Source organism: Podarcis liolepis, assembly GCF_965112155.1.
Source record: "Podarcis liolepis genome assembly, chromosome: 12".
NCBI classification, from domain to species: Eukaryota; Metazoa; Chordata; class Lepidosauria; order Squamata; family Lacertidae; genus Podarcis; species Podarcis liolepis.
Window position 1 is genome coordinate 43532024 of NC_139563.1, and position 25622 is coordinate 43557645.

At 44.3% G+C, this 25622-nt stretch overlaps 1 protein-coding gene and 1 long non-coding RNA gene across 10 annotated transcripts in view; one reads left to right on the forward strand and one right to left on the reverse strand.

Moving 5' to 3' along the window:
* The window catches only part of RBMS3 (RNA binding motif single stranded interacting protein 3), a gene marked incomplete at its 3' end in the record, with an annotated part of 736799 nt that overhangs the window by 389499 nt on the left and 321678 nt on the right, over positions 1-25622 (forward strand). For all 9 annotated transcript variants that reach the window (XM_083468279.1, XM_083468278.1, XM_083468277.1 and 6 more), the window contains one exon: positions 291-466. In XM_083468279.1, coding sequence (XP_083324405.1) covers positions 291-466 — 176 coding nt within the window. The remainder of the gene's footprint in view (positions 1-290; positions 467-25622) is intronic.
* Positions 23392-25622, reverse strand: part of LOC310690078 — a 452048-nt gene continuing 449817 nt past the window's right edge. The window contains exon 3 of the long non-coding RNA XR_014517873.1: positions 23392-23412. This is a non-coding gene — a long non-coding RNA (uncharacterized lncRNA). The remainder of the gene's footprint in view (positions 23413-25622) is intronic.

Here is a 25622-nt window from a genome sequence, read left to right on the forward strand (position 1 = left end):
GAGTTGCTATGCTCATTACGCCTGGCACTCCTGAACAGATCTTGGTTCTTCTAATAAATTATTCCATGTCATTTATTGCTGACCTGCTCCTGACAGGTGGAAACTAGTTCATACCATGTCGGCCTGCAATAAAGGCTTGGGTTGAGGAAGTTGCTTCACAGCTGCCATTAAATACACACGATCGCTTAGGGGGACACTGTTGTCTCCTGTAATGCCACTGATCCACTGATGGTTTTTATTTATTTATTTCTTCTTCTTTTTTTGCCAATAATGATCTTTCTTGTTTTCAGCATTCCTATGCACCAGCTCCCCACCCCATGGCTCCTCCCAGCCCCAGTACTAATAGTAGCAACAACAACAGCAGCAACAGCAGCAGCGGCGGCGAGCAGTTGAGTAAAACCAACCTGTACATCCGAGGCCTTCCACCCGGCACCACCGACCAGGACCTTATCAAGCTGTGCCAGCCGTAAGTATAGTGATTTGTTACCCTTCCGGTGGCTAAGGCATGTGCCTGAGTGTCACGTCTACAAGGACAAATTGTCCCAAGCAGCTTCTAACCTCGCAGAGGCAGGTTTATTTATGTGCAAATGAAGTAGTTAGGTGCAAGGTATAGCTGACAGTGGCAGCACCCGGTAAAGGATAACTTGCATCTTTTTAGCTCAAGTGTGATAAAAATCTTCCTGACAACCTGAGCTGGGAAGAAGCATAATTTGACCCGCAGAGTCTTTGGAGAGTGTGAAGGAGAGGCAGCTGCTTGATCCCAGGTGGGGGGCATGCATTAGTGGTTGCTAGGGAAACTTGTTGGGGTTGAAAAAGAGAGGGTATGGTAGGCAGGCAACAGATAGAAGTCCCCGCTCTGCTATTGCGGCAGCAACTTTTTAGGATATGTGGAATGGCCTCTTGAAAATCTTAACGCTGCCAGATTAGTGCATTGGATCAAAATTAAGTTCTTTTGAACAAGAGCTACCATAAATCTTCTTAATTGGAACGAAACGGAGGGACTGAAATATATCGGTGTCTTATTTCTGCATACCTCTCTGTAACTGAACGTTATAGCAGAGAACATTGAATGACAGTATTCATGCAACCAAACAAAGGGGAATTTTTTAAAGAGAAATTATGGGGGAACCCGTGGCAGCTCACAGAGATTTGTGCTTGCTGCTCCCTGCTGCAAACCTCCTCCCCCGCTACCCGCTTTTCCAGAAGAAAGCAAGTCTTAAATCTGCTTCACATGGCACTGCGACATCAGTGTTTGCATGGTGTGTGTTGTGGAGAAGCTTGTGAAGTGCGAAGGGGAGATGACTGCCTCTGAACACATAGTGAGCATATTCCTGGCAGCCAATACTTTCCTAAGCACATCCCACCCCAGCATGATCTCCCCTTCAAATGAATAAAAGAAACATGGCTGCATTCATGCTGCCAAAAATCTCCTATTCCTCCTGGAATGGGGAGTAAAGGTAAAAAAGGTAAGGTAAAGGACCCCTGGACAGGTAAGTCCAGTCAAAGACGACTATGGGGTTGCAGCGCTCATCTCGCTTTCAGGCTGAGGAAGCCGATGTTTGTCCCCAGACAGCTTTCCAGGTGATGTGACCAGCAGGACTAAACCACTTCTGGCGCAATGGGACACCATGATGGAAACCAGAGGGCATAGAAATGCCGTTTACCTTCCCACTACAGTGGTACCTATTTATCTGCTTGCACTGGCTTGCTTTTGAACTGCTAGGTTGGCAGGAGCTGGGACAGAGCAATGGGAGCTCACTCCGTTGTGGGGATTTGAACCGCCAACCTTCTGATCGGCAAGCCCGGGGGCTCAGTGGTTTAGACCACAGCGCCACCCACATCCTCCAAATGGGGAGTAGGGCTTGCCAATCAGAAGGTTGTGGTTCGAATCCCCGCGACGGGGTGAGCTCCCGTTGCTTGGTCCTGCCCACCTAGCAGTTCGAAAGCATGTCAAAATGCAAGTAGATAAATAGGTACCGCTCCGGCGGGAAGATAAACAGTGTTTCCATGTGCTGCTCTGGTTCGCCAGAAGCAGCTTAGTCATGCTGGCCACATGACCCGGAAGATGTCTGCGGACAAACGCCGGCCCCCTCAGCCTATAGAGCGAGATGAGTGCCGTAACCCCAGAGTCGTCTGCAACTGGACCTAATGGCCAGGGGTACCTTTACCTTTAAGCATTGAAGTCTTGTGATGGACTAATGTATGCGCCTCACTTCTGGATATACCGTAATTGCACTGGGTGGTGCGCAACTGCATTTTACTCAAGAGTAGACCTGTTGAAGTTAATGGACCTAACTTAGTCATGCTCATTAATCTCAGTAGGTCTGCTTTAGTTCCCTAGCCCATGTCAACTTTTATATTTTAAACAGAAGGCCATAATCACTCAATTATATCTCCCGGGCGGCCCCTCTTTCGGTCAACAGCGCGCAATTCTGCCTTGGCTCTGCAGCATTTCCTCAAAGTTCACATTTGTGTCAGCCCCTCCTTTACATTGATCTTCTGTTGTTTGGATTTCTGCCTCATTTCGGGCTTGACAGCCATTTCGGTGGTGGGAGAGAGACGCTGGAGGCAGCAGTGGGAGCTTGCTGGTAGTGAACATTTTGATTGGCTAAGCAGAGGAAATGGGCAGAAGCCTCTCTGTCGGTGGAAAAGTCTTAATAATGACTGTGGGGAAAGACACTGATTCCAGCATTGACTTACCAAGTGAAGTGACACTGGGAAAGCAACATGGAAGGGATGCAGCAGCCGTTCTTCTCTGTTGTATTTCCGCTATTCAGAGGTGTCCTGGTATCTAGAGCCATAGGAGGAGCTTCCATAGCTGGAGCAAAGGGCGTGTGATGTATGGAACCATTCAGTAAGGACGCATTCCTGAATTTTTCAAAGATCACTTCCTGATTGTTGGGTCTAAAGCTGTGAGTCTGCAGCTAGCAGGGATCTATAGACATGCTTTGTTGCCTGTGCTTGTTGTTTTGTTCCTATTCATGGTGCATCCTTTTGAGCTTCAGATAAAGTTATTTGAGTTTGTATGCTGCTTTTGGCTTGAAGCCAACACTGAACAGTGTAGCAAGAACATTTAGCAAGAACTTTGCGCAGATGGTTGGGTTGGAGCAGCTTGGCAGGGGAAATGAAACTTACTTATTTTCATTTTCACTTTATTTATTAAATTTGCATCCTGCCCTTCCTCACAAAGGAGCCCAGGGCACCATATATATATATATATATAACAAAATGACAAAATGATGCAATTTAACATGGAATAAAGACATATTTAAAGCATTGTACCGTGTCCAGTTCTGGGCACCACAATTTAAGAACGATATTGACGAGCTGGGATGTTTGGAGAGGAGAACAACCAACATGATAAAGGAGAAGGAAATCAAGCCTTGTGAGGAAGGGTTGAAGGAACTGGGTTTGTTTAGCTTGGCAAAGAGCAGACTGAGAGGAGATATGATAGCAGTCTTCAGATATCTAAAGGGCTGTCACATGGGAAATGGAGCAAGCTTGGATGCTTTAGTTGAGATTCCTATTTTGTAGGGGGTTGGACTTAGATGACCCTCAGAGTCCCTTCCAACTGTGCAATTCTATGCTGGCGAACTGGCCACGCTCCCTTAAATCTGCCTCTGGAAGGAGTATGCACGCATGGCCTGTTGAATAAGGAAGCTTGAAGGGGTTGGCTTTCTCTGCAACAAAGCCCTGCCACGTCGTTCACCTTGCAGTTGTCCTCTCACTTAAATGCCCCACATTTCCTAAATGCTCATCAAACTTTTCTGCAAATCCAGCTGCCTAATCTCCACCACAGGGGCCTTGCTTCATTCTGAATGGAGACGTCAGTTTGTATGTTTTCTTCATATTTATAAATTTGATAGACAGGTTGCCATCTTGTTAAGAACAGAAGAATAAGTAGAGCCTGGCCAATAAAACTTGATGGTTTTATTCCTTACCTGAATTCAAAATAGGTTGCTGCTTGAAACCTGATTGAATGTATAGCGCAGAATGGCCAAAGATTCCAGTTAGCCATTAAAATGTCTAATCTGCTTACATATGTGCTTTATTTTACTGTCACTGTTTATATGCCACCCAGTAAGTCTCTGGGCAGCTTATAATGAAAGTTAAAAGCAGTTGTATTAAAAAATAAAAGCATGAAATATAATACAGTATGAAACCAGTGGCCATAAAACAAAGCTCACAGTAGCACCACAGATTCACAGGTCTTAAAACCCCAGATATATCCACTAAAATATAATTACCTGAAAGTTTTTAGGGGAGAAGGGAGAGGGCTTACAGATTCCTGCTATTCATCTTCTTGTAAAAAAAATAATATGCACAAGAACTTGGGTATCCAAAGTATCTAATACATGTCTGTACTTCAAAAATCAATTTTAAAAAAGAATAAAATGATTGAAAAATCTTTGATTGCTTATTACATTTATATCCTGCCTTTTCTCCAAGTAGCTCTAGACCAGGGGTAGGCAACCTAAGTGCCAGGGTCTGGATGCGGCCCATTCACCTTCTCAATCTGATCTGCAGACCGTCCGGGAATCAGTGTGTTTTTACATGAGTCAAATGTGTCCTTTTATTTAAAATGCATCTCTGGATTATTTGTGGGGCCTGCCTGGTGTTTTTACATGAGTAGAATATGTGTTTTTATTTAAAATGCATCTCTGGATTCTTTGTGGGGCATAGGAATTCGCTCAACCCCCCCCCCCAAAAAAAAATATAGTCCGGTCCCCCACAAAGACTAAGGGACAGTGGACCGGCCCCCTGCTGAAAAAGTTTGCTGACCCCTGCTCTAGATTGATGTACACAATTCTCACTTCCACTAATTTTACCCTGCTTCCTTCCGGGGTACGTTAAGCTGAGAGATAGTAGTAGAAGAAGAAGAGTTTGGATTTGATATCCCGCTTTATCACTACCCAAAGGAGTCTCAAAGCAGCTAACATTCTCCTTTCCCTTCCTCCCCCACAACAAACACTCTGTTAGGTGAGTGGGGCTGAGAGACTTCAGAGAAGTGTGACTAGCCCAAGGTCACCCAGCAGCTGCATGTGGAGGAGCGGAAACGCGAACCCGGTTCACCAGATTACGAGTCCACCGCTCTTAACCACTACACCACACTGGCTCTCTAGTAACCGGCCCAGCATTACCCAGTGAGCTTCATGGCTGAGTGTGGTATTCAAATCTGGGTGTTCCTGTAGTTAATACAATACAGTGCCGGATTTAGGGTTGTGTGGGCAGTTCCCCCCAAAAGTGTGCTGAGTCTAAGGGACGCAAAACAACAACAACCTATATTTATACGGGTACCTACTTAGAAGATCCATAAAAAAGCAATTGTACCAAAATAAATTATAGTGAAAATAAGAAATATTTGAGGGGGGGAGAGCCAAATTTTGTTCTCGCTCAAGGTGCCATATTACCAGAGTCCAGGCCTGCCCCATACTGTAGCCACCTTGCCATTCCACTTCCAAACTTACAGCCATCCAAAGGTTTGGCCAACCTTTGGCTGGGGTTTGGGTGAAATCACTTCTCCCCTTTCACATTTTGGGGGCATCTGATTTTTCAGGGTGGGAAACTCTCCAAAGCTCCTTACAGTTCCATTTGCCCGGAAGCAGCCATTCTTGGTTTTTCTATGAATACGTTGTCTGGAGAGGGGAGTTTTGAGGGGCAATGGTGGCTGCTGGAGCAATGAGGAGTTTCAGTAGGTTTTACTGCTGAATATTGCCTGCCTCCATGCTTCCGAAATATGACCGCCCTGGTTTACCAGTCGGACTGCATTTCAGATTAGCCCCATTTTGTGGCAGACTAAACTATGCAAGCAAGAGTTCATGGACCTAGGAGTTGGGGAGGTGATCTGTGGAGGATCATACAATAAACTTACAGCATATAAACAATATTCTTTGGTCTCTCCCAGATCTGCAGTTCTCTGATATCCCCCCAACACCATGCTTTCATTTGTCTTTTCACTTGTGACAGTCGCAGAGAATTTCAGAAAAGATTACATGGTCTAATCCACAACAGGTGTAAAAACACAACTAGGGGTAGTCTAATTTATACCAGCTGGCATTTTAACATTCAAGAGTCCAAAAAACCCCCACCCCAAAACATCCCACATTTTTTCATTTATTTGCTCGTTACCTTAGCCATATCTCACAAGGGTAATGCCTAATAGCACAGGACTGTTGTGGTTGTCTAGGGTACCTTGCAGTCCATGGGACATATGGCACAGCAAACTTTATGGCCCTTGTAAGTTCTTATAGAATTATGGAATCATAGAATTGTAGAATTGGAAGGGACCCTGGAGTCAACTAGCCCAACTCTGCTCAATGCTGGAATATAAGAATCCCTAAGACAGCCACTTTCTGTGCCATCCATCATAAATGTGTTGTTGTTATTTAGTCGTGTCCGACTCTTCGTGACCCCATATGCCAGAGTACGCCAGGCACTCCTGTCTTCCACTGGCTCCTGCAGTTTGGTCAAACTCATGTTAGTAGCTTCGAGAACACTGTCCAACCATCTCACCCTCTGTCATCCCCTTCTCCTTGTGCCCTCCATCTTTCCCAACATCAGGGTCTTTTCCAGGGAGTCTTCTCTTCTCATGAGATGGCCAAAGTATTGGAGCCTCAGCTTCAGGATCTGTCCTTCCAGGGAGCACTCAGGGCTGATTTCCTTAATAATGGATAGGTTTGATCTTCTTGCAGTCCATGGGACTCTCAAGAGTCTCCTCCAGCACCATAATTCAAATGTGTCCTCAGAACTAAGTCTTTAATGGGATTTGCTCCCAGGAAGTGTGCATAAAACCATAGAATTGTATAGTTGGAAGGGGCTACCGGGGTCTTTTAGTCCAACACTGCTATGCAGAAATCTTTCATTCATCATGATACTCAAACTCATGACCCTGGGATTTAGAAGAAGAAGAAGAAGAAGAAGAAGAAGAAGAAGAAGAAGAAGAACAGGAGGAGGAGGAGGAGGAGTTTGGATTTGATATCCCACTTTATCACTACCCGAAGGAGTCAAAGCGGCTAACAATCTCCTTTCCCTTCCTCCCCCATAACAAACACTCTGTGAGGTGAGTAGGACTGAGAGACTTCAGAGAAGTGTGACTAGCCCAAAGTCACCCAGCAGCTGCATGTGGAGAAGCGGAGACGCGAACCCGGTTCCCCAGATTACGAGTCTGTCGCTCTTAACCCCTACACCACACTAGAGTCTCATTCTCTACCATCTGAGCTATCCACAGCCTTAATGCATATTCACAGGGTAAATAGACCCTTGGAGTTTTGCATGCTTTGTGGCACAATATTCACTCCCTCTAACTTAGACAGTGAGTTTGGGTGGGTAGCTAGTATCCCTCTTTTTGCCATTATGCTCTGAAGGTTATACAGACTTTGAGAGCATCACAACCCCATCATTAAGCCCAGCAAAGATAAAGGGAAATGATATGAGGCTGGAGAACCCTTTCTAAATGAATGTGGGGAAAGTTCTCAACTAAGCTCTTTGTGTTTTTTTGTCAACAATCCTTTTTTCTAAGCCTCTGCTGTTAATAAAGGTCGTTATTTATATGGTTCCAAAGAATGGGATGGCACTTAGTACAGCTTTAATTGGCCTTAATTGGTGTGTAGTTCTGGAGAGTGAAAGAAAGTAGGTTTTCATGTTTGATAAGTGTCATTGTTATCTAAGCCTCCTGACACTTCCGCATCTTGATGGCATGCCTTTTTGTGTGTGATGTGTGCAGCGCACTGAATAGAAAATAGCCAGCTGGAATGCTAGTGACACTCCTGCTGCAGAGTCCATTACGCACAATGCCAGACATTTTTGACAAATGGATCGACACCATCAAACCTTTTATCAATTTAAGGGTAACCTTGTCACAGTAGTCTGTCAAGCAGTGCAGATAGAACTACTGTACAAGAAAACAAGTCGTCATGAACTCAATGGTAACCAAGTAAATAAGGAAAAGGGGGAAAATGTTGCTGGAAGGTTTTTCTTTCCCGCATTACATTTGATCTTGAGAAATGTGTAGGCTCTTTTACAATGGAAGAAAGGCATCTACGTTTCGTGCTTCTGGCGGGAGTAGCCGGTGCGGCACAATTGTTAGAATGTTGGGCTAACACCTGGGAATGCAGGGTTCGAATCATCTCTCACTGGGTGACCTTGGGCCTCTCAGCATCTCCTAGCCTAACCTATCTCACAGGTTTGTTGTAAGGATGAAATGGAGAGGAGGAGAACCATGCACATCACTTTGGAAGATAAAGGTGATCTATCTATCTATATATCTACCTATCTAATAAAATAAAATAAAAATTAATTTGTGGCAGCAAAATCAACATGAGTCCCATGGTACCATAATGACTAAGAAACTAACCATAGCATAAGCTTTCATTGACTACAGTCCACTTCCTCAGATATGTAAATGTAAAGGGACCCCTAACCATTAGGTCCAGCCATGGCCGACTCTGGGGTTGTGGCGCTCATCTCGCTTTATTGGCCGAGGGAGCCGGCGTACAGCTTCCGGGTCATGTGGCCAGCATGACTAAGCCGCTTCTGGCGAACCAGAGCAGCGCACGGAAACGCTGTTTACCTTCCCCCCCCCCCGAGTGGTACCTATTTATCTACTTGCACTTTGACATCCTTTCGAACTGCTAGGTTGGCAGGAACAGGGACAGAGCAACGAGAGCTCACCCAGTCGTGGAGATTCGAACCGCCAACCTTCTGATCCGCAAGTCCTAGCTCTGTGGTTTAACCCACAGCACCACCTGCTTCCCTCCTCAGATATGTACACATATTTAAATACATATTTCACCTACAGTTTCATTTTTGTTGCACATATGCCACAAGAACATTTGTGTTCTTATAAAATGGACCAGTAGCAGTCTGATTAAACAAACTCTGCGATCAACAATCATATTTTCCCCTCTTGTGTGTTTTCTTAGGCATGTGCCCAAAGCATCTTTCTACCTCTTTCAAATCTTTTTTTTAAAATTGACATCTATCTCAAAGTGTTTAATCTATGTGTTTGCAAAGCTTTATAAAGTACTGATTTCATAGATACCTTTTTCTGTAAGTGTATATAGCCCTATATACAGGGTGGTAAACCAGTGTCCTTCCACATGTTGTTGGACTTCATCTACCATCAGCACTAGCCAGCAGGACCAGTGGCAAGGGATCATGGGAGCTGTAGTCCAACAGCCTTTAGAAAGATGCAGGTTTCCCATCTCTGCCATTATATAATCATGGAAATGGTAGCTTGGATCCACAAGAACTTCCTTAGAAAAGAGATACTTGCTCTACAGAAAGAAAGGCCTCCATTTGTGGAATACAGTGGTACCTCGAGTTACATACGCTTTAGGTTACACACTCCGTTAACCCAGAAATAGTGAAAATAACACACGAAAGCTCATACCAAGAACTAACTTAGTTGGTCTTTAAGGTGCTACTGGAAGGAATTTTTTTATTTTGACTATGGCAGACCAACACGGCTACCTATCTGTAACCAGAAATAGTGCTTCAGGTTAAGAACTTTGCTTCAGGATAAGAACAGAAATCGGGTTCCGGTGGCGCGGCAGCAGCAGGAGGCCCCATTAGCTAAAGTGGTGCTTCAGGTTAAGAACAGTTTCAGGTTAAGAACGGACCTCCGGAACGAATTAAGTACTTAACCTGAGGTACCACTGTATATCCAACACGGTGTTAGTGCACACTCGTTGATACATATTACTGTTGTTGTTTTTTAATATAATTGGTTTACTGAGCTAAAGAATGCTTAACTTTCTGTGGTTCTGGCCAGCTTTGGAGCACTGAAGTATAAACTGCATGACAATTCTCCAGATTACTTTTCCTCTTCAAACCTAAACTTGTCCAAAATCAGAAGTGATCTTAACTAACATCTTTGATTCAGGGCCAGCATAAGATTATATTTGTTGAGACAGCATTTTAAACAGTTATTCCATTTTAGCCCTGTTGACTTTGTTGGAAATCAACTCTTAAGTGAGGGATCTGGCAATAGAAATAAATTCAAATTAAATATTATTAATACCATTGGCATTTGGAAAAAAATGTTTTAATAGTTTTGCATACTTTAATGTCATTCCTCTAAACTAGTATTTTCCTCTGACCATAAATTTGAATGAATTTGATTACTTCAATCTTCAAACCATTTATACCTGAACAGTTTCAGTACCTCTGATAGGACTGCTATAGAGTAAATGACTTGATTGCAACCACGGCAACACTGAAGTATTACTGGTCTTATTGTCTCTTTTTTTTGTCACCACCCAGTTTGTTTTCCTTATTTATATTAGATACTGTGTCAAGCAGCCAGATCTAATTTCTGTAAGGTGTGGACCAAAGTCAAAGAGCTTTAATTTACAAACGCAAACAATTGCACATAAAGACAGAGAAATCTGAGTAGTAGTCAGATGAAGTTGTCTGAAGGAGAAAAGAGAACTTGACTCCCTAAGTTTATTAGCATCCATGCTGTCATGATTATCATTGGTGCTGCCTTTACTCAGAAACTCCCACATTCCATTATCAGAGATATGCTTGTGCATTGAGTCATAGCCCCAATCTTTTCCAAGGACAACAAAATTACATTGATAACTTTATCCATCTTCGTTGCTAGAGAATCCTATTCTCTGCAGTCACTTTGCATAGCTCCACCCCCATGGAAGTTGATGGGCACTTCCTGTATTTTTTAAAAACTATGTGCGGGGGCTATTTTTCTGTTTTGTTTTGCTTTTTTAAAAATAAAACTGGTTGTAAACTCGAGAATATTTTGATACGTTTTAATGTTTCAGTAGTCTGCTATTTGTTTGTTTGTTACTTTAAACAGTTTAAAAGGAAAAGTGGGATATAAATGCTTTAAAATAAAACAACATTAAATGCTTATTCCCCAAACTGTTGGCTGCAAAAAAGCTCACAGAAAAAGTCGTTATATAACCCAGGTTGTGACGCCATCAGAGGTATAACAATGTTTCATGCTTAAAATAAAGCATGGTTGGCAAAAAAAATCCTACTCATATTAAAATACTGTTAGAAGTTGTGGGGGAATCTGTAAGAACCATTTCTGTGTTTATTTAGAAGTAACGTGTTGAAATAATAATAATAATAATAATAATAATAATAATAATAATAATAATAATAATAATAATAATAAAGTTGCCAGCCCTGGATCAGCAATCCACAACTGAATTAAACAGCTCTAATATTTTAAACTTGAGCAGAATCATAGAGCTGGTGCCAAAGTATTTTAAAAGTATCCAGAATTCTCTGGCTATGAGCATCTTAGCTTTTGTGGTATTTCACATTTCAAAAACTCTTAACAATAATTCTTCAAACATAAATACTCTCCAGGATTCCTTTGGACCTCTGTTGTTCTGGATTCCTCATAGTTAGCTGCTTATTTTATAACTTGGGTTTCGGTTCCTTTCAAATGAGCAGGAGTGGACTCTGTGATGATCCACTCTGTTACCAAGCCTTTCCCCAGAGCTCTGCTGCAGGTGGAAACAATTGTTGTCTAATGAAGCTAGCTAGCTAGAGAGCAAAGGCTGTGGGACCTTTCTGAAGTCAGGCCAGGGCTTCTTTTCAGCCAGAACTCCGTCCTGGCACCCCTCAGGTAGGTTCTGGCATCTCTCAGGTGGGCACCATCGCGAGGGAGAGAATGAGGGAGGCATTTGTGGTAAGTTCTGGCTCCTCTTTTTCTAGAAAAATAGCACCCCTGGCACTTGAGGCCTGCCTTGTAGAGTACATTTCCTGCTTATTCTGCTGTGTGGAACGAATCTGCTTCCTGTATGGTCCTCACGAGAAACAGTTTTGTTAGGTATGCATGCTTGCCTCATTTTCTACCACCATGCCAGTTCTCAGAGGCAACATTTGGCACAACAGGTTATATTGGCAGAGGAGACAGATGCTGTTGTACCCGTTTGTGGTTGTGTTCCATGGTGTTTTTTATGTTGCTGTACACACCAGAGAGGGACACGGGTGGCGCTGTGGGTTAAACCACAGAGCCTAGGACTTGCCGATCAGAAGGTCAGCGGTTTGAATCCCTGCGACGTGGTGAGCTCCCATTGCTCGGTCCCTGCTCCTGCCAACCTAGCAGTTCAAAAGCACGTCAAAGTGCAAGTAGATAAATAGGTACCACTCCAGCGGGAAGGTAAACAGCGTTTCCTTGCGCTGCTCTGGTTTGCCAGAAGCGGCTTAGTCATGCTGGCCACATGACCCGGAAGCTGTACGCTGGCTCCCTCGGCCAATAAAGTGAGATGAGTGTCGCAATCCCAGAGTCGGTCACGACTGGACCTAATGGTCAGGGGTCCCTTTACCTTACACACCAGAGAAGGTTACCTGATTTGTTTTACTGTACGAAACTCCTATTCAGTGAAGCTTTCGTCTGTACATGCATGTCATCTACTTAATGTGCAATGGCTGTCTCAAATGTACACACCTCAGCTTGACCGCAGCTTGCTTTTACAAATCAGATGGGTGGTGGTTTGAGGGAAAATGCACCAGACAGCGCTGTTTCTCAAGGAACTACAAGATACGTGTGGATTGTGGCTAACATTGTGTGCAGTCTTGCTTCAAACACCAGTGGCGAGAGCTCACGGGAGCCAGAAGTAAATGGCACAGAGTCAAAGCTTGACAGAAATGGATTCATTCTGAAATATTGGATGTTAAGAAAATGCAGAGAGTGGCACGACTGTATGATTGGCACACTGCAAATGTGTGGGTTGGAATGGCACAATGCATGTAGCCTTAAACATCTTAGATATTTTTTGGCCGCGTTTCATGTATTATCTTGCCCCCCCCCCCCCGGTTTTCAGTTGGAAACATTAACTGTTGCTCATTCTTAACTTATCCCAGGGCATTAAACGATCAGGGAGTGGGGGAAGCCAGGCTATTCCCTCACAAGTTTATTACCAAAGTATGGATCACGGTTTGTTATAGTTGGCTGTGTAATTCACAGAAGCCTCTCTATTTCTTTCTGTATGTTAGGAAACAAAACACTTATTAGTATGTTTTTAGGCACCAGGTAAGGGACATGGGTGGCGCTCTGGGTTAAACCACAGAGCCTAGGACTTGCCGATCAGAAGGTCGGCGGTTCGAATCCCCGCGATGGTGTGAGCTCCCGTTGCTCGGTCTCTGCTCCTGCCGACCTAGCAGTTCGAAAACACATCAAAGTGCAAGTAGATAAATAGGTACCGCTCCAGCGGGAAGGTAAATGGTGTTTCCGTGTGCTGCTCTGGTTCGCCAGAAGCAGCTTAGTCACGCTGACCACATGACCCGGAAGCTGTACGGCGGCTCCCTCGGCCAATAAAGCGAGATGAGCGCAGCAACCCCAGAGTCGGTCACAACTAGACCTAATGGTCAGGGGTCCCTTTACCTTTACGTAGGTACCAGGTGGGTTTTTTTTTTAAATCATATTTGACCAGGATTTGGTTTGCTTAGTTTGCTTTCTTGTGGATTGGCTGCTGGTTTTAGATGTTTGTGCAATTCTTAATAACAGGTTTGCCGCAGAGCGTGTTTCTAATTAGGTTGTAAGCCTCCACTAGCTAGGTAGAAAGGAAAGATAAAATGTTCAGTATTAGTGATCAGGAAACATCTGGGCAAATAGGTATTTTTCAACTGCAAGAGGCAGTCAACTCCTAGGTGTCAACTCCTTGGCCCCCACAACAAAAAATTGAGGGGGGTGCCCTCCCCCAAACTGATAGGCATTGCCATTCAAATGGTGTGTGTACACTGTGTCATGTGATCGATTATGTGGGGTGGGGATTACCTGGGACCCCATAGTATTTTATTCCAGTTGGCACCCCGCCAAGAAGAAGTTAGTGCCCCTCTGAACCTCCAAGGGAAGATATTCCACAGGGTAGTTCCCCATGACATTCATTACACTTTGTCTGTTTTTATACCTTGCGCGTTGCTACAGGTAGAGATGTCATAGAAGTAAAAACAATGCTTGGTATTTGTCCCTCAGGGTTGCAATTTGTGACAAAATAATACAGGGCCATTCAAATGAACAGGCATCCTGCTGTTCACCCCCACTACCCCACCTACCTCTGGCAATAATCTACTTAGCTGGAAACAAGCTTCAAAATGAACCTTAACAAGCAACCAGCCAGTCTTCCCAATACCTTTCTGTTTCATCGAATAGTGCAGAGCCCTGGGTCAGTGTGTGCCTGAGGCAGGCATGGCCAAACTTGGCCCTCCAGCTGTTTTGAGACTACATTTCCCATCATCCCTGACCAATGGTCCTGTTAGCTAGGGATGATGGGAGTTGTAGTCCCAAAACAGATGGAAGGCCAAGTTTGGCCATGCCTGGCCTAAGGCATTGCAGGAAGTCCCTTCTGGGAATTGAAACTCTGCGCCGTATAAGGAGAAAGAACAAAATAAGCTCAAACCCGAACACCTGCAAAAGTCCTTGTCTAGAAAGTTAGCCACCTTTTTCTGCACTGGAACATGGCTGTTTTTCTTTCTTCTTCTTTAAACTCTCTTGTTTCGGAAACAGCCCCGACACTGAAGCACATACTGTGTATGGATTGTGCGCACATTTCCTTCTTCTCCTCGCACCTTCCGAAAAAGGGCACATAGGAAAGCAATGCAGAGAGATTAGTTTCAGTTCAGTATTTTTAGAAGAAATCCTTCGTAAAGATTGAAAGACTGCCTGTTGTAATTGAAAATATATTTTATTTGTCTTCTTTGATGGAAATGGGATTGAGTTCCCTGATCTCACTGGTCTCTGCTTTCAAGGTGGTGGCGGCGGCAACAGATCTATAACTCTGGCAGAGACTTGGCCAGAGTTTCATTATGGAGGAATAGTCCATTATGGAGAAATAGTCAGGGAAGCACCATGGGGCAGTGATTGAGCATCTGCTTTTCATGCAGAAAATCCCAAATTCAATCCTTGGCATCTCATGTTAAGGCTGGGGAAGATCCCTCTCTGAAACCTCGCAGAGCCATTGCCAGTCAGTGTAGACCAGCTGAGACCCCAAGTTTGGGAAACGCTGGTGTAGACAATAGTGAGCTAGGTGGGCCAATAGTCTGATTCAGTATAAGCAACCTTCCTATGTTCCTAATAATCTTCCAGCATTTTGTGACCTTTTATCCCAGGGTTTAAGGTTAATCTGCTGCATGGGGATCTATCTTTCTTCTGCTGGTATCTAGGCTCACAGCATTCCTCACAAGACCTTTCCTATGTGCATAGGTGAGCTGAAGATTTAGGGCACGTAATCGGAGAACAGATAAGAGGACTTCTCAAGAATTAGGCACCTCTTCTGGTTTGATGGAAGTGACTGATTGAACTGGATAGGAAGAAATAATTATCCGGCTTTACTGTAGAAGTGTACACAGCTGGTTGATGGCAAAGGCACAGTGAGCCCTGAGCTGCTGGGGGCCAGGGAGATATACAACAAACACAGGGTGCATATCTTGGGATTAAACAGGCCACAACTTTCTTGATTACGGATGTCAGTAGGTTTTGGCGTAGACATTGGGTGTGTATCCAGTATCATCAAGCCCAACTGTTGGTTGATGAACTGTCGGAGTTGATCCTGGCTTAAGGATCTCCCTATGACACCTATGACATACATCAAGGGACACAAAGGGTGGCACTGTTAAACCACAGAGCCTAGGACTTGCCAATCAGAAGGTTGGCGGTTCGATTCCACGCGACGGGGTGAGCTCCTGTTGCTCGGTCCCTGCTCCTGCCAACCTAGCAGTTCGAAAGCACGTTAAAGTTCAAGTAGATAAATAGGTACCGCTCCGGGGGGGGGGGGGAGGTAAACGGTGTTTCCGTGCGCTGCTCTGGTTCGCCAGAAGTGGCTTAGTCATGCTGGCCACATGACCCGGAAGCTGTACGCCGGCTCCCTCAGCCAATAAAGCGAGATGAGCGCCGCAACCCCAGAGTCGGTCACGACTGGACCTAATGGTCAGGGGTCCCTTTACCTTTATGACATACATCAAATGCTGGATTGCCATCAAAGGGAGTACTTTGGCCCATTGGCCCCCATCTGGACAGAAACACCTCCCCCTGAATCCCTTTAATGGGGCACCCTGCTTCTTTTATATGGGGGTGGGGGAAGGCCCCCACCCTCCGCCCTGACTTGTCTGCCAACAAGTTGTGACAATTGCTATGAGCTACACAGGCTCAATTTGAGTGGAGAGAAAATTCCTGCCTGGCCTCAAATAGGGTGGCCAAGTATTTCCATAGCAAGGTCTAAGCATGACCTGCCTTTTCACTCTTGGGCAAGGGCGAGTATGCTGTACAAGGTGGGAGATCAAGCTTTGACTCATAAGCAGGCGCCAGTTTATAAACAGTGCCCATGTAACCAAGACCTGTCTCAAAGGTCTCCCCCTGGAACCTCGGCATTTGCCTAATTTGCCCGATAAACGTTTATTCCTGGAATTTCCTAAGAGGAAAAAAAGGGCTGTTTATCCGGACAAAAGCAGACCCATCGGTTAGGGTTACATCAGTGGTCACTGCTTGTTGCTCTCCTGTTCAGAAATGCATTGGGTTGGTGGGGATTTTATTTTGTTTTAAAGCAATACTGGTTAATTTTTAACAACTCGCCGTTTGCTTATCAGGGGGTTAAGGGACAGCCACATCAAGGAACCAGGAAGGCAAGCACATTTAATGAGTGTCTTCTGACCTCTTGGAGACACTGGTGGTTCCTATTCTTTCATTATCCTCTTCATTTCTGCTCTCCCCCAGCCTGTTTTCTGCATCTGGCCAATCAACCGTAGCAGCACTGCTGGATACGTCCATTAGGCCCTGAGCTGTTTGCTTATTATTAATGTAAATGTTTGAGAATCTGAAAGCACCCATGGCCTGCCCAGGCCAAAGAACAAATAGCAGCTGCATATGTCTCCATCTGGAGTCTCGGTTGCTTGCTCCTATACCCCTTTCCAGGATGAAACATGAAACTTCGTAGATTGTTGTCTCTCTGCCGGTCAGCATAAGCAGAGGATTCAAACTGTTAAGTGAAGTTGGGTGCTTTTGAGTGTTCTGGAGTTCAGCAATCCTCCCCACCTCTTCTCCTCTTGGAAAGTCATGCAATGCAGGCAGATGACACATGGGAAGATTTGAGGGGGGGGGGGGGAAATGGCCTGTCTACTTCTTTGAATGCTAGATTCTTGAGAGAGTCTGAAAATCCATATACCCCATACACATGCGTGTGTGTGTGTGCGCGCGCACACACACACACACACACAAGTTTCTCTACTGTGAGAATGGGTGAGCTAATGTTGACCCACCTTTTCAGTTTACTAAGTATTTAATTTTTTTTAGACTGCCCCTTTAGGAGACACCCTCCACCTTCTGCGATCTATAAATTTAAAAACCGGGTCCAACATGTCTATAAGAGCAGGCTGAGGAATCAGCTCCTGGAAAATAGCAGACATGCTCCTGGCACATCCATTTATCCTCAAAACAAAAACAAAAAAAACTAGGTCTGGAGAAAAAGAAAAGAAGATTTTTTTCCCCATAGCAAACTCACTCGCTGTCACGACTGAGCCTAGCCTCTTCCAACTTCTCCCCATCTCCAAATGTTTGGCATCAGCCGTTTCATCCATCAATTTCCCCTGCTCATTGCTATTCTCTGTGGCTGTCTTGTTTTCAGCACCTGCTGAAAACCTTATATAGGCAAACCTACCCAGACATGTACTTTTAACTTGCAATCTTAACATGTAGTTTCTTTATGTATACAGTCGTACCTTGGAAGTCAAACAGAATCTGTTCTGGAAGTCCATTCAACTTCCAAAATGTTTGGAAACCAAACCACAGCTTCTGATTGGCTGCAGGAAGCTCCTGCAGCCAATCAGAAGCCACAGAAACCCCGTCGGACATTCGGCTTCCAAAAATAGTTCGCAAACCAGGACACTCACTTCGGGTTTGCAGCGTTCGCGAGCCAAAACGTTCGAAGACTAAGCTGTTTGAAAACCAAAGTATGACTGTATTGGTTTTTAAATTACAGTATTTTTTGCTCTATAAGACTCACTTTTTCCCTCCTAAAAAGTAAGGGGAAATGTGTGTGCGTCTTATGGAGCGAATGCAGGCTGCGCAACTATCCCAGAAGCCAGAACAGAAAGAGGGATTGCTGCTTTCACTGCACAGCGATCCCTCTTGCTGTTCTGGCTTCTGAGATTCAGAATATTTTTTTTCTTGTTTTCCTTCTCCAAAAACTAGGTGCGTCTTGTGGTCTGGTGCGTCTTATAGAGCGAAAAATACGGTACTGATTTTTATTTATGATTTGATGAATTCCATGTCCATTTGCTTTTAACAAATCAGTATATCAAGTAACATTTCTAGGGTTGTTGAGGTTTTTCTTTTTTTTGGGGGGGGGACTTGTTGAACTTTTTATAGTTTTACTAGTTTGAGCTATTATTATGGAAAAACAGCACAGCCAATCTGGGCTGCCGTACACCCGGAATTTCCCAGACATTGGATTGATATCCGCCCGGACACTGCTCCCATACAGAAGGGAGAGGGTTGGAAAGCCCCTACCTACAATTCACACTTTACGAATCTCTCGGTACCACTCACGTATAATTCCCCAAGGAGCACTTTACTTCATGCTACCATGTCATATGTTCTCAGTGGACCTGCTTGGCCATTTCTAGAGTGGAGTGGAAGAATGCCCTTTGTGATTGGCTAGCATCCCCCAGATATGATAGCCTACAAGTTCCAGACTAGGGAGCTGTGGGAGGGATTAAGTGTGTGCTCTTTTGATTATTCTGTCAGTTCTTCTTGCCAGGTGGAACATTTCCTCCTCCCCTCTCCTTGTGTACTGTGCTGGGAGTAGACCTCCAGAGTGGATTTGGGGAGATACAGAGAGAGGAGGGAGGAGAGGAAGAAAAGCCCTGTTGCTCTAGCAGGACACTGGTTTTTGCTAGTGTGCTGGGCTAGTTGAATCCAGGCCTATAGCACTTTTCTGGTGTGAAATGCACTTGCAGGAACGAGAGTGCATGAGGTCTGTGCTAGATTTTCAGCTATGCTTCCTAACCAACTTAAAAAAACAAAACAAAACAAAGAACCCTTGTCATCTTGACACATGGACCTAATTCCAATCAATATTTACTAATGTGCAGGCATTAGGAGAAGAATGTGGCATTCGCCTTTGATTTCCATGGTGGTCACAGAGTAGAAAGTGATCTTTATTCCCTGCTCTCTGCAGAAAAGATGTGGAGCAGTTCTTCAGAAATGTTATCTTAATGCCATAACGTGACTAGTAATAATATTTATAATGAAACGTCAGAAAAACCAAACATTCTGAGCATCGGTTTCTGCTAGCACTCAGAGTTTAAGCATATGGCCTCCCTTTTAACAAGGGGAAACAGAATAAGGAGCTGATGCCTTCAGTATAGTGCCATGCTATCAGTACACAAAACAAAAATGCCATTGTTCTCCAGATAGCTAGATTCTTCCCCAGCCATTTTGAACAAGCAGCAACAAGAGCTTTGCCCCGTGCAACACGCATCAATGTTTATTCCAAGTATTTGGTAACTTCCTGGAATTATTTGACTGAGAAGCATTTATGTATGATTTATATTTGGAAATCAGGCAGCTATAATGCTACTTAAGAGATATTTGTTGGCACGGAAGGTTCTTCCCTGCTTTAGCAATGAGCGCTGTGCACATGTTCCATGTTTACTCTCGCTCCAGTGCACTCCCACTTCCCACCTTAGCCACAATCCATATATATCCTACAGTTTCCTGAGAAATACTCCCTGATGATAATGCTTTCCTTCAAACCTTCTTTCTTCTTTGGCGATCACTTGTAGCTAAGTAAGATCGTCTACCATGAACACGGTTTTAACAGTGAGTCCGTAAGTCACTGTGGAGGCCAATTCTGGATCCACACATCTTTCCACAGTGGGGACATAGGTTTCTGGGTGGGAGCTGATCATGGTGAGGGTTTGCCAAGCACATTTCTCCCTTTTGTCCTGCGCTCAAGCATCTTCAAAGCCCAATACACCTTTGGTAAAGGCTGTTCTCCAGTTGGAGCGCTCACAGGCCAGTGTTTCCCAGTTGTCGGTGTTTATACTACCTTTTTGAAAAGATTTGCCTTGAGAGATCTTTAAACCTCTTTTGTTGACTACCAGCATTACGCCTTCCATTTTAAAGTTTGGAATAGAGTAGTTCCTTTGGAAGACGATATTCAGGCATCCGCACAACATGACCAGTCCAACAAAGTTGATGTTGAAGGATCATTGCTTCAACACTGGTGATCTTTGCTTCTTCCAGTTCACTGGCTTTAGTTTGCCTGTCTTCCCAAGTGATGTGTAAATTTTTTTGGCGACACCGTTGATGGAATCTTTCGGGGAGTTGCAGATGGTGTTTATAAGTGGTCCACGTTTCACAAGCGTACAGTAAGGTTGGTAGTACAATAGCTTTGTAAACGAGCATTTTGGTTTCCCTGCGAATGTCCCAGTCCTCAAATACTCTGCACTTCAGTCGGGAGAAAGCTGCACTCGCAGAGCACTTGCACCTTCCATCTAGTTTGAAAACTTAAGGCTGCAGTTAAGCTGAGGTGTGTACATCTGAGACAGTCATTGCACATGTGCAGATCACAGCTTCATTGAATGGTGTTTGTTGGTGTTGTGTTTGTGTATGTCCACAGGCTTTAGCCTAACAGTTAGGAAACAACACTAATGAAAATGGAGAGTTGGGAGGGGGGGGTTATGAAAACACCTTTCAGTTTTGCTTCTTTATACAATCACACAGGCACAGTACTTTCTAACAGAGAATATAGATAGCACTGAGCTAGTAACTAGAGCAATTAATAGAAAGGAAAAACAACAAAAACAACCCGGGGACACAGAGGATAATTCTGTTGCTCACTCATTGTACAGAGGGTCTCTTTAAGATGTGGTTGTAATTCTCACTGATGGAAGAAAAGGGCAGGCTGTAACGATGCGGCTATTAAATATTGCCGACACTGAAACAAATATTTTATTTTATTTAATTGTATGATTTCTCCTTTGCCATCTCCAGTAAGCTGAAAACAATGGCCTTGTACTGTGTAATAAGGGGAAGGCGGCCTAATAAATATTTTATAGCTCTCCTGAAATTGTTTGGTCTGTTGCTGTCATCTTTATTACACTTTACACAAGGCGGGGGGGGGGGAGGCTTCTTAATTATGTGAAGGTCCCTAGCCTTTTTATGCTGCTCTAGCAACACCTTAAAAAAAGAACAAACCACTGGCTGTTAATTCTTCCAGTTATTGCAGCTGTATGCCCATTCTGCTTTTGAACAAAGACCCCCGTTCGACTCCTGGGCTTGCATTCTTCTGCTGAATGTCAGCCATTCAAAATCAGGCTGGCTCAATGCAAGGGGGCCTGGGAGGATGTGAACATACGTTGATGCCTTTTCACAGGACCAAGTACCATATTGGTGGCACCAGTGGGTGGGTGATGTAGTTGCAAACTCCAGGCTGTGGAAATAGGATGCTACCCAGTGCCCTAAATCTGGCAACAGGCTCTCTTAGGACCCCTCGTATTAAACACACACACAACCAAAAACTTATATTTTAGATATTGGCATTATTATTATTAGTCAGGGGCTGGTGTGCTTGCTTGAGAGCAAACAGGTAAGACTCCAACCTGTCTTTTCCAGGCTTTATTATTAGCGCAAACTATTTACAGTGAAGAGCGTCGCAAGTTCATGTCTGGCTCACTCGCTAGCAGAATCCTCCAGCATAACAGTTGCATGACCCCCAACCTTCTCCTCCTTTCCCTGCGCCTAAACCTACTGCGCAGAATGGGCGCTGGCAAAGGGGTACTTCCCTCCCCTCCAGTTTGCTCAGGCTTGGTGTTGAGGCTCTCCCTAGCATCCCTTGCTCCCACCACTTCCTCTCCACTGGAGGTGGGGCTTCCCTCCTCGCCAGAGAAGGAACTGCTCTGCAAGATTTTCGGAGGTTCCCTATAACACAACTGCCCTTCCACCTCTCGCCTCTGAGCTGATGGCAGTTCCCTGACAATTATTATTATTATTAGAATTTATATACCACCCTCTACCCAGGAGTCTCAGGGCGGTTCACAGAATAAAATCAAGATATAAAACAACAAAATACCTAATAAAAATAAAAACAGCAACCCAATACCCCCCCCCCACAAAAAACACATTTTAAAAGGGCATAGGATGTAAATTGGATCAACCAAAGGCCTGGTTAAAAAGGAAAGTTTTTGCCTGGCGCCTAAAGGTGTGTAATGAAGGCCCAGGCGAACTTCCCTAGAGAGAGCATTCTACAGATGGGGAGCCACTGCAGAGAAGGCCCCGTTCTCATGTTGCCACTCTCTGGACCTCTCAAGGAGGAGGCACATGAAGGAGGGCCTCAGAAGGTGATCTCAGGGTCTGGGTAGGTTCATATGGAAAGAGGCGGTCCTTGAGGTATTGCGGTCCTGCGCCGTTAATTAATTGCTGAGCCCCTATGGCATCCAAATCCATTATGTATAGAAAGGTGCTAAGTAACAGGGCATGGGTTGGGCTAGAGTACAGTGAAGGGTGGCATATTTCTGGTGGTCACCATGCTTGTGGGACTTGCTCCAAAACATTGGTTGATTGCATGTCTAAGTGAATGCTTGTGTGATAGGTTCAATATATTGGCCTATCAATAGATTGTTCTGTTGCCTGCCAGCAATGAGGAGTTACACTTGCACCAGACATTGAGTAGCATGTTAGGCATCTGGGCCCATTGGAAACCCATGTACGTAGATCTTCGCCAGTGATGGGGGAGAGAGTCAAGTTGCATTTAGAGGCGAACCTACATATTTTGCAATTTCCGAAGCAGCAAGCAAACCCAAACACAAAAAATGGCACTTTTCCAAATGTTGCAGCACAGTTCTCCAGCCAAATCATGTCTACAAAAAATGCATACACTGGGGTAAAGTATGCACAAATTGCATCATTAATTAGCAAAAATTGCTTTGTAAGAATGTGTATATTAGGCAAAATTGCAAAAAAAAAGTCTATTAGGAGAAATTCACTTTAAAATGCTAATGAATTTTTCTGAGAACTTTTGTTCTTTTAAATTGCAAACTGAAAGAACCGGCATGAAAGCATAGAGTTGGAATGGACCCCCAGTGTCATCTGGTTCCGACCTCCTGCAATGCAGGAAATCTCAACATGCGGTCGGTTCCCCATCCAATATGAAACCATACCAGACCCTATTTAGCTTTGCAAATGTGCTAGCAGTTATATTGCTACAGAAATGTGAACTGAATTTAAGATTGGAAGAATGAGAATCTGAGGGAAATCAAAATGGACAAATTTGGCCATCCCTTCTACTCATTAATCTGGTTCATACATAATACTAACCTAAGGTTTTGCATTATGTGTCCAAAGCTCTGGACTCTTCTTCTGCCTGCTCTCTTCCAACATGACTGTGAGAAAGAGATTAGAAGCTTTTACTTCCATTTTCAAATAACCAGTTACAGTGGAACCTCCGTTCTCAAACATCTCTGTTGACGAACGTTTCGGAACCCGAACACCGAAAACCCGGAAGTGAATGCTTCTGTTTTCAAATGTGCATCAGAAGTCTAATAGCTTCCGTTGCATGTTTCTCAATTTTCTCAATTGAATTTGCCAACAGCCCTTTGCGCCTTGGTTTTTGAACATTTTGGAAGTCGAATGGTCTTCCGGAACGGATTATGTTCGAAAACTGAGGTTCTGCTGTACTTTTTAATGTCCAGAACCAGAGAAACTGTGGTTAGTTTAACTGTGATTTAGGGAGACTAACCAACTTCTGCATTAATTATCCCACATTGTTTCCTTAAACAACAGTTAACCCTAAGCACCATTCTTAGTTTAGAGGAAACAAGTAGCCACAACGTATGGGAAATCTTACGGAAGTGAAATCTTCTGATCTTCCGATCTTGTGACCTTGCACAGAGGGGGAAGATGGGGAAACATGCGAGCCTTGGGCTCACCCAAATGCATTCCCATAGCTCTGAAATATGACTTTGCATGATAGCACATCACCATTGGACTAATGAAAATAAAGGCCACCCCTTTCCTCAGTTAGATCCTTAAGGATTGTGTGTGTGAAAGCCTCACAGTCAGCTAAGGCAGATAAGTGGTGCAGGCTTACTTTAACCCAGCTGGGGGTCTGTGTCTTTTATTTTTCCCTTGCTTGCCCCCTTTTTCCCTGCAGCAATTCTCTGCAGCAAGAATTTTCGCTAACAGGCAGGCTGCGCTTTTTCAAATCTCAGTGGGCCTTCTTCACATTCCCCAGAAATAGGACACATTTCAATCTCTTCCTATCATTAAAGTCTGCAGAGTGTCTACAATTCATGCACGACTCTCTATAAGAGAGAAGCAGCCACCCAACCAACCTGTCAACATGTTCCACTTTGAATGTTGAAGATTTGCCGCTTGCTTTCAATAATGCTGTGGACTTTGTGGAAGAGGGCTTTCGCTTACTTCAGTGGGAGCTTTTATATGCACAGGGCTTGCCGGATCAGGCCGGATGCCAACCGTAAAGTGCTCTTTTGTCTCATGACGTCGCTGTCTCCCAGTTCTGCTAACTGGAGGCGCACGGATGGTGCTTAATACTTCTTGGTAATTGTGTGTGCTGAGAAGTATGTTCTCTCGTAACCCCTCAGATCCTCTTAATGCTGTGGATAATTCAATCACACCCACACAAAAATGACATTATTATAACATTAGGGCCTAGTGCAGATTAACGAAAGACAGGAAATTATAGCGTGCAGGACCGAAATTCTATCCTTGGCTTTGCCATAGTGTGCGGAGGTATGCTGAAGGCCCCTTGAAGAAAGCTGATTCACATACCGTATTTTTTGCACCATAACACTCACTTTTTTCCTCCTAGAAAGTAAGGGGAAATGTCTGTGCGTGTTATGGAGGGAATGCCTACGGGTGGCATGCCTACGGATTTTCCTCCTCTAAAAACTACGTGCTTGTTATGGTCGGGCGCATGTTATAGAGCGAAAAATACGGTATGTCCAGCTGGATATTCATTTGCATGGAGCAATGTAGATTTCAGTTCAGTATTTTGGATCCAGATCAGGAAAAAGAGAAACTATTTGGTGTGGGTGCTTTGCATTCTGGCACGGTTATTTAGGAGTGTGCCGTATTCTTAAGACCCACCATAGGTTGCCCTCAGCAGGAGCTGGTATTTAAGATATCAGAGCGCAACTTTTCATAACCCACCTATTCTCAGCAGCCAGAAGCATCGTAGCCAGACACTGGAGAGACTGGTCAGTAGTAAGCATGGACCAATGGTATCAAATAGTATGGGGAACAGCCTTATTAGAAAAACTCATAGGAGAAGACGCCTTCACCCCGGTATGGTTCCCCTTTATCACATACACAGTCCAACAACACAACAACAAGAATCTGCCGACAGCATACGAGTCAATATGGCTAACCTGATCCAAAAACACACACGTACCCTGCACACACACAAAAAACAAATCTTACTATAGCCAACCAAATACAACCAACGACACTAGGTCACCCGCAACCTCTCTCACCGCCAAGGAAATACAGTGGTGCCCCGCAAGACGAATGCCTCGCAAGACGGAAAACTCGCTAGACGAAATAGTTTTCCGTTTTGGAGGTGCTTCGCAAAACGAATCTCCTATGGGCTTGCTTCGCAAGACGACAATGTCTTGCGAGTTCCTGCTGGTTT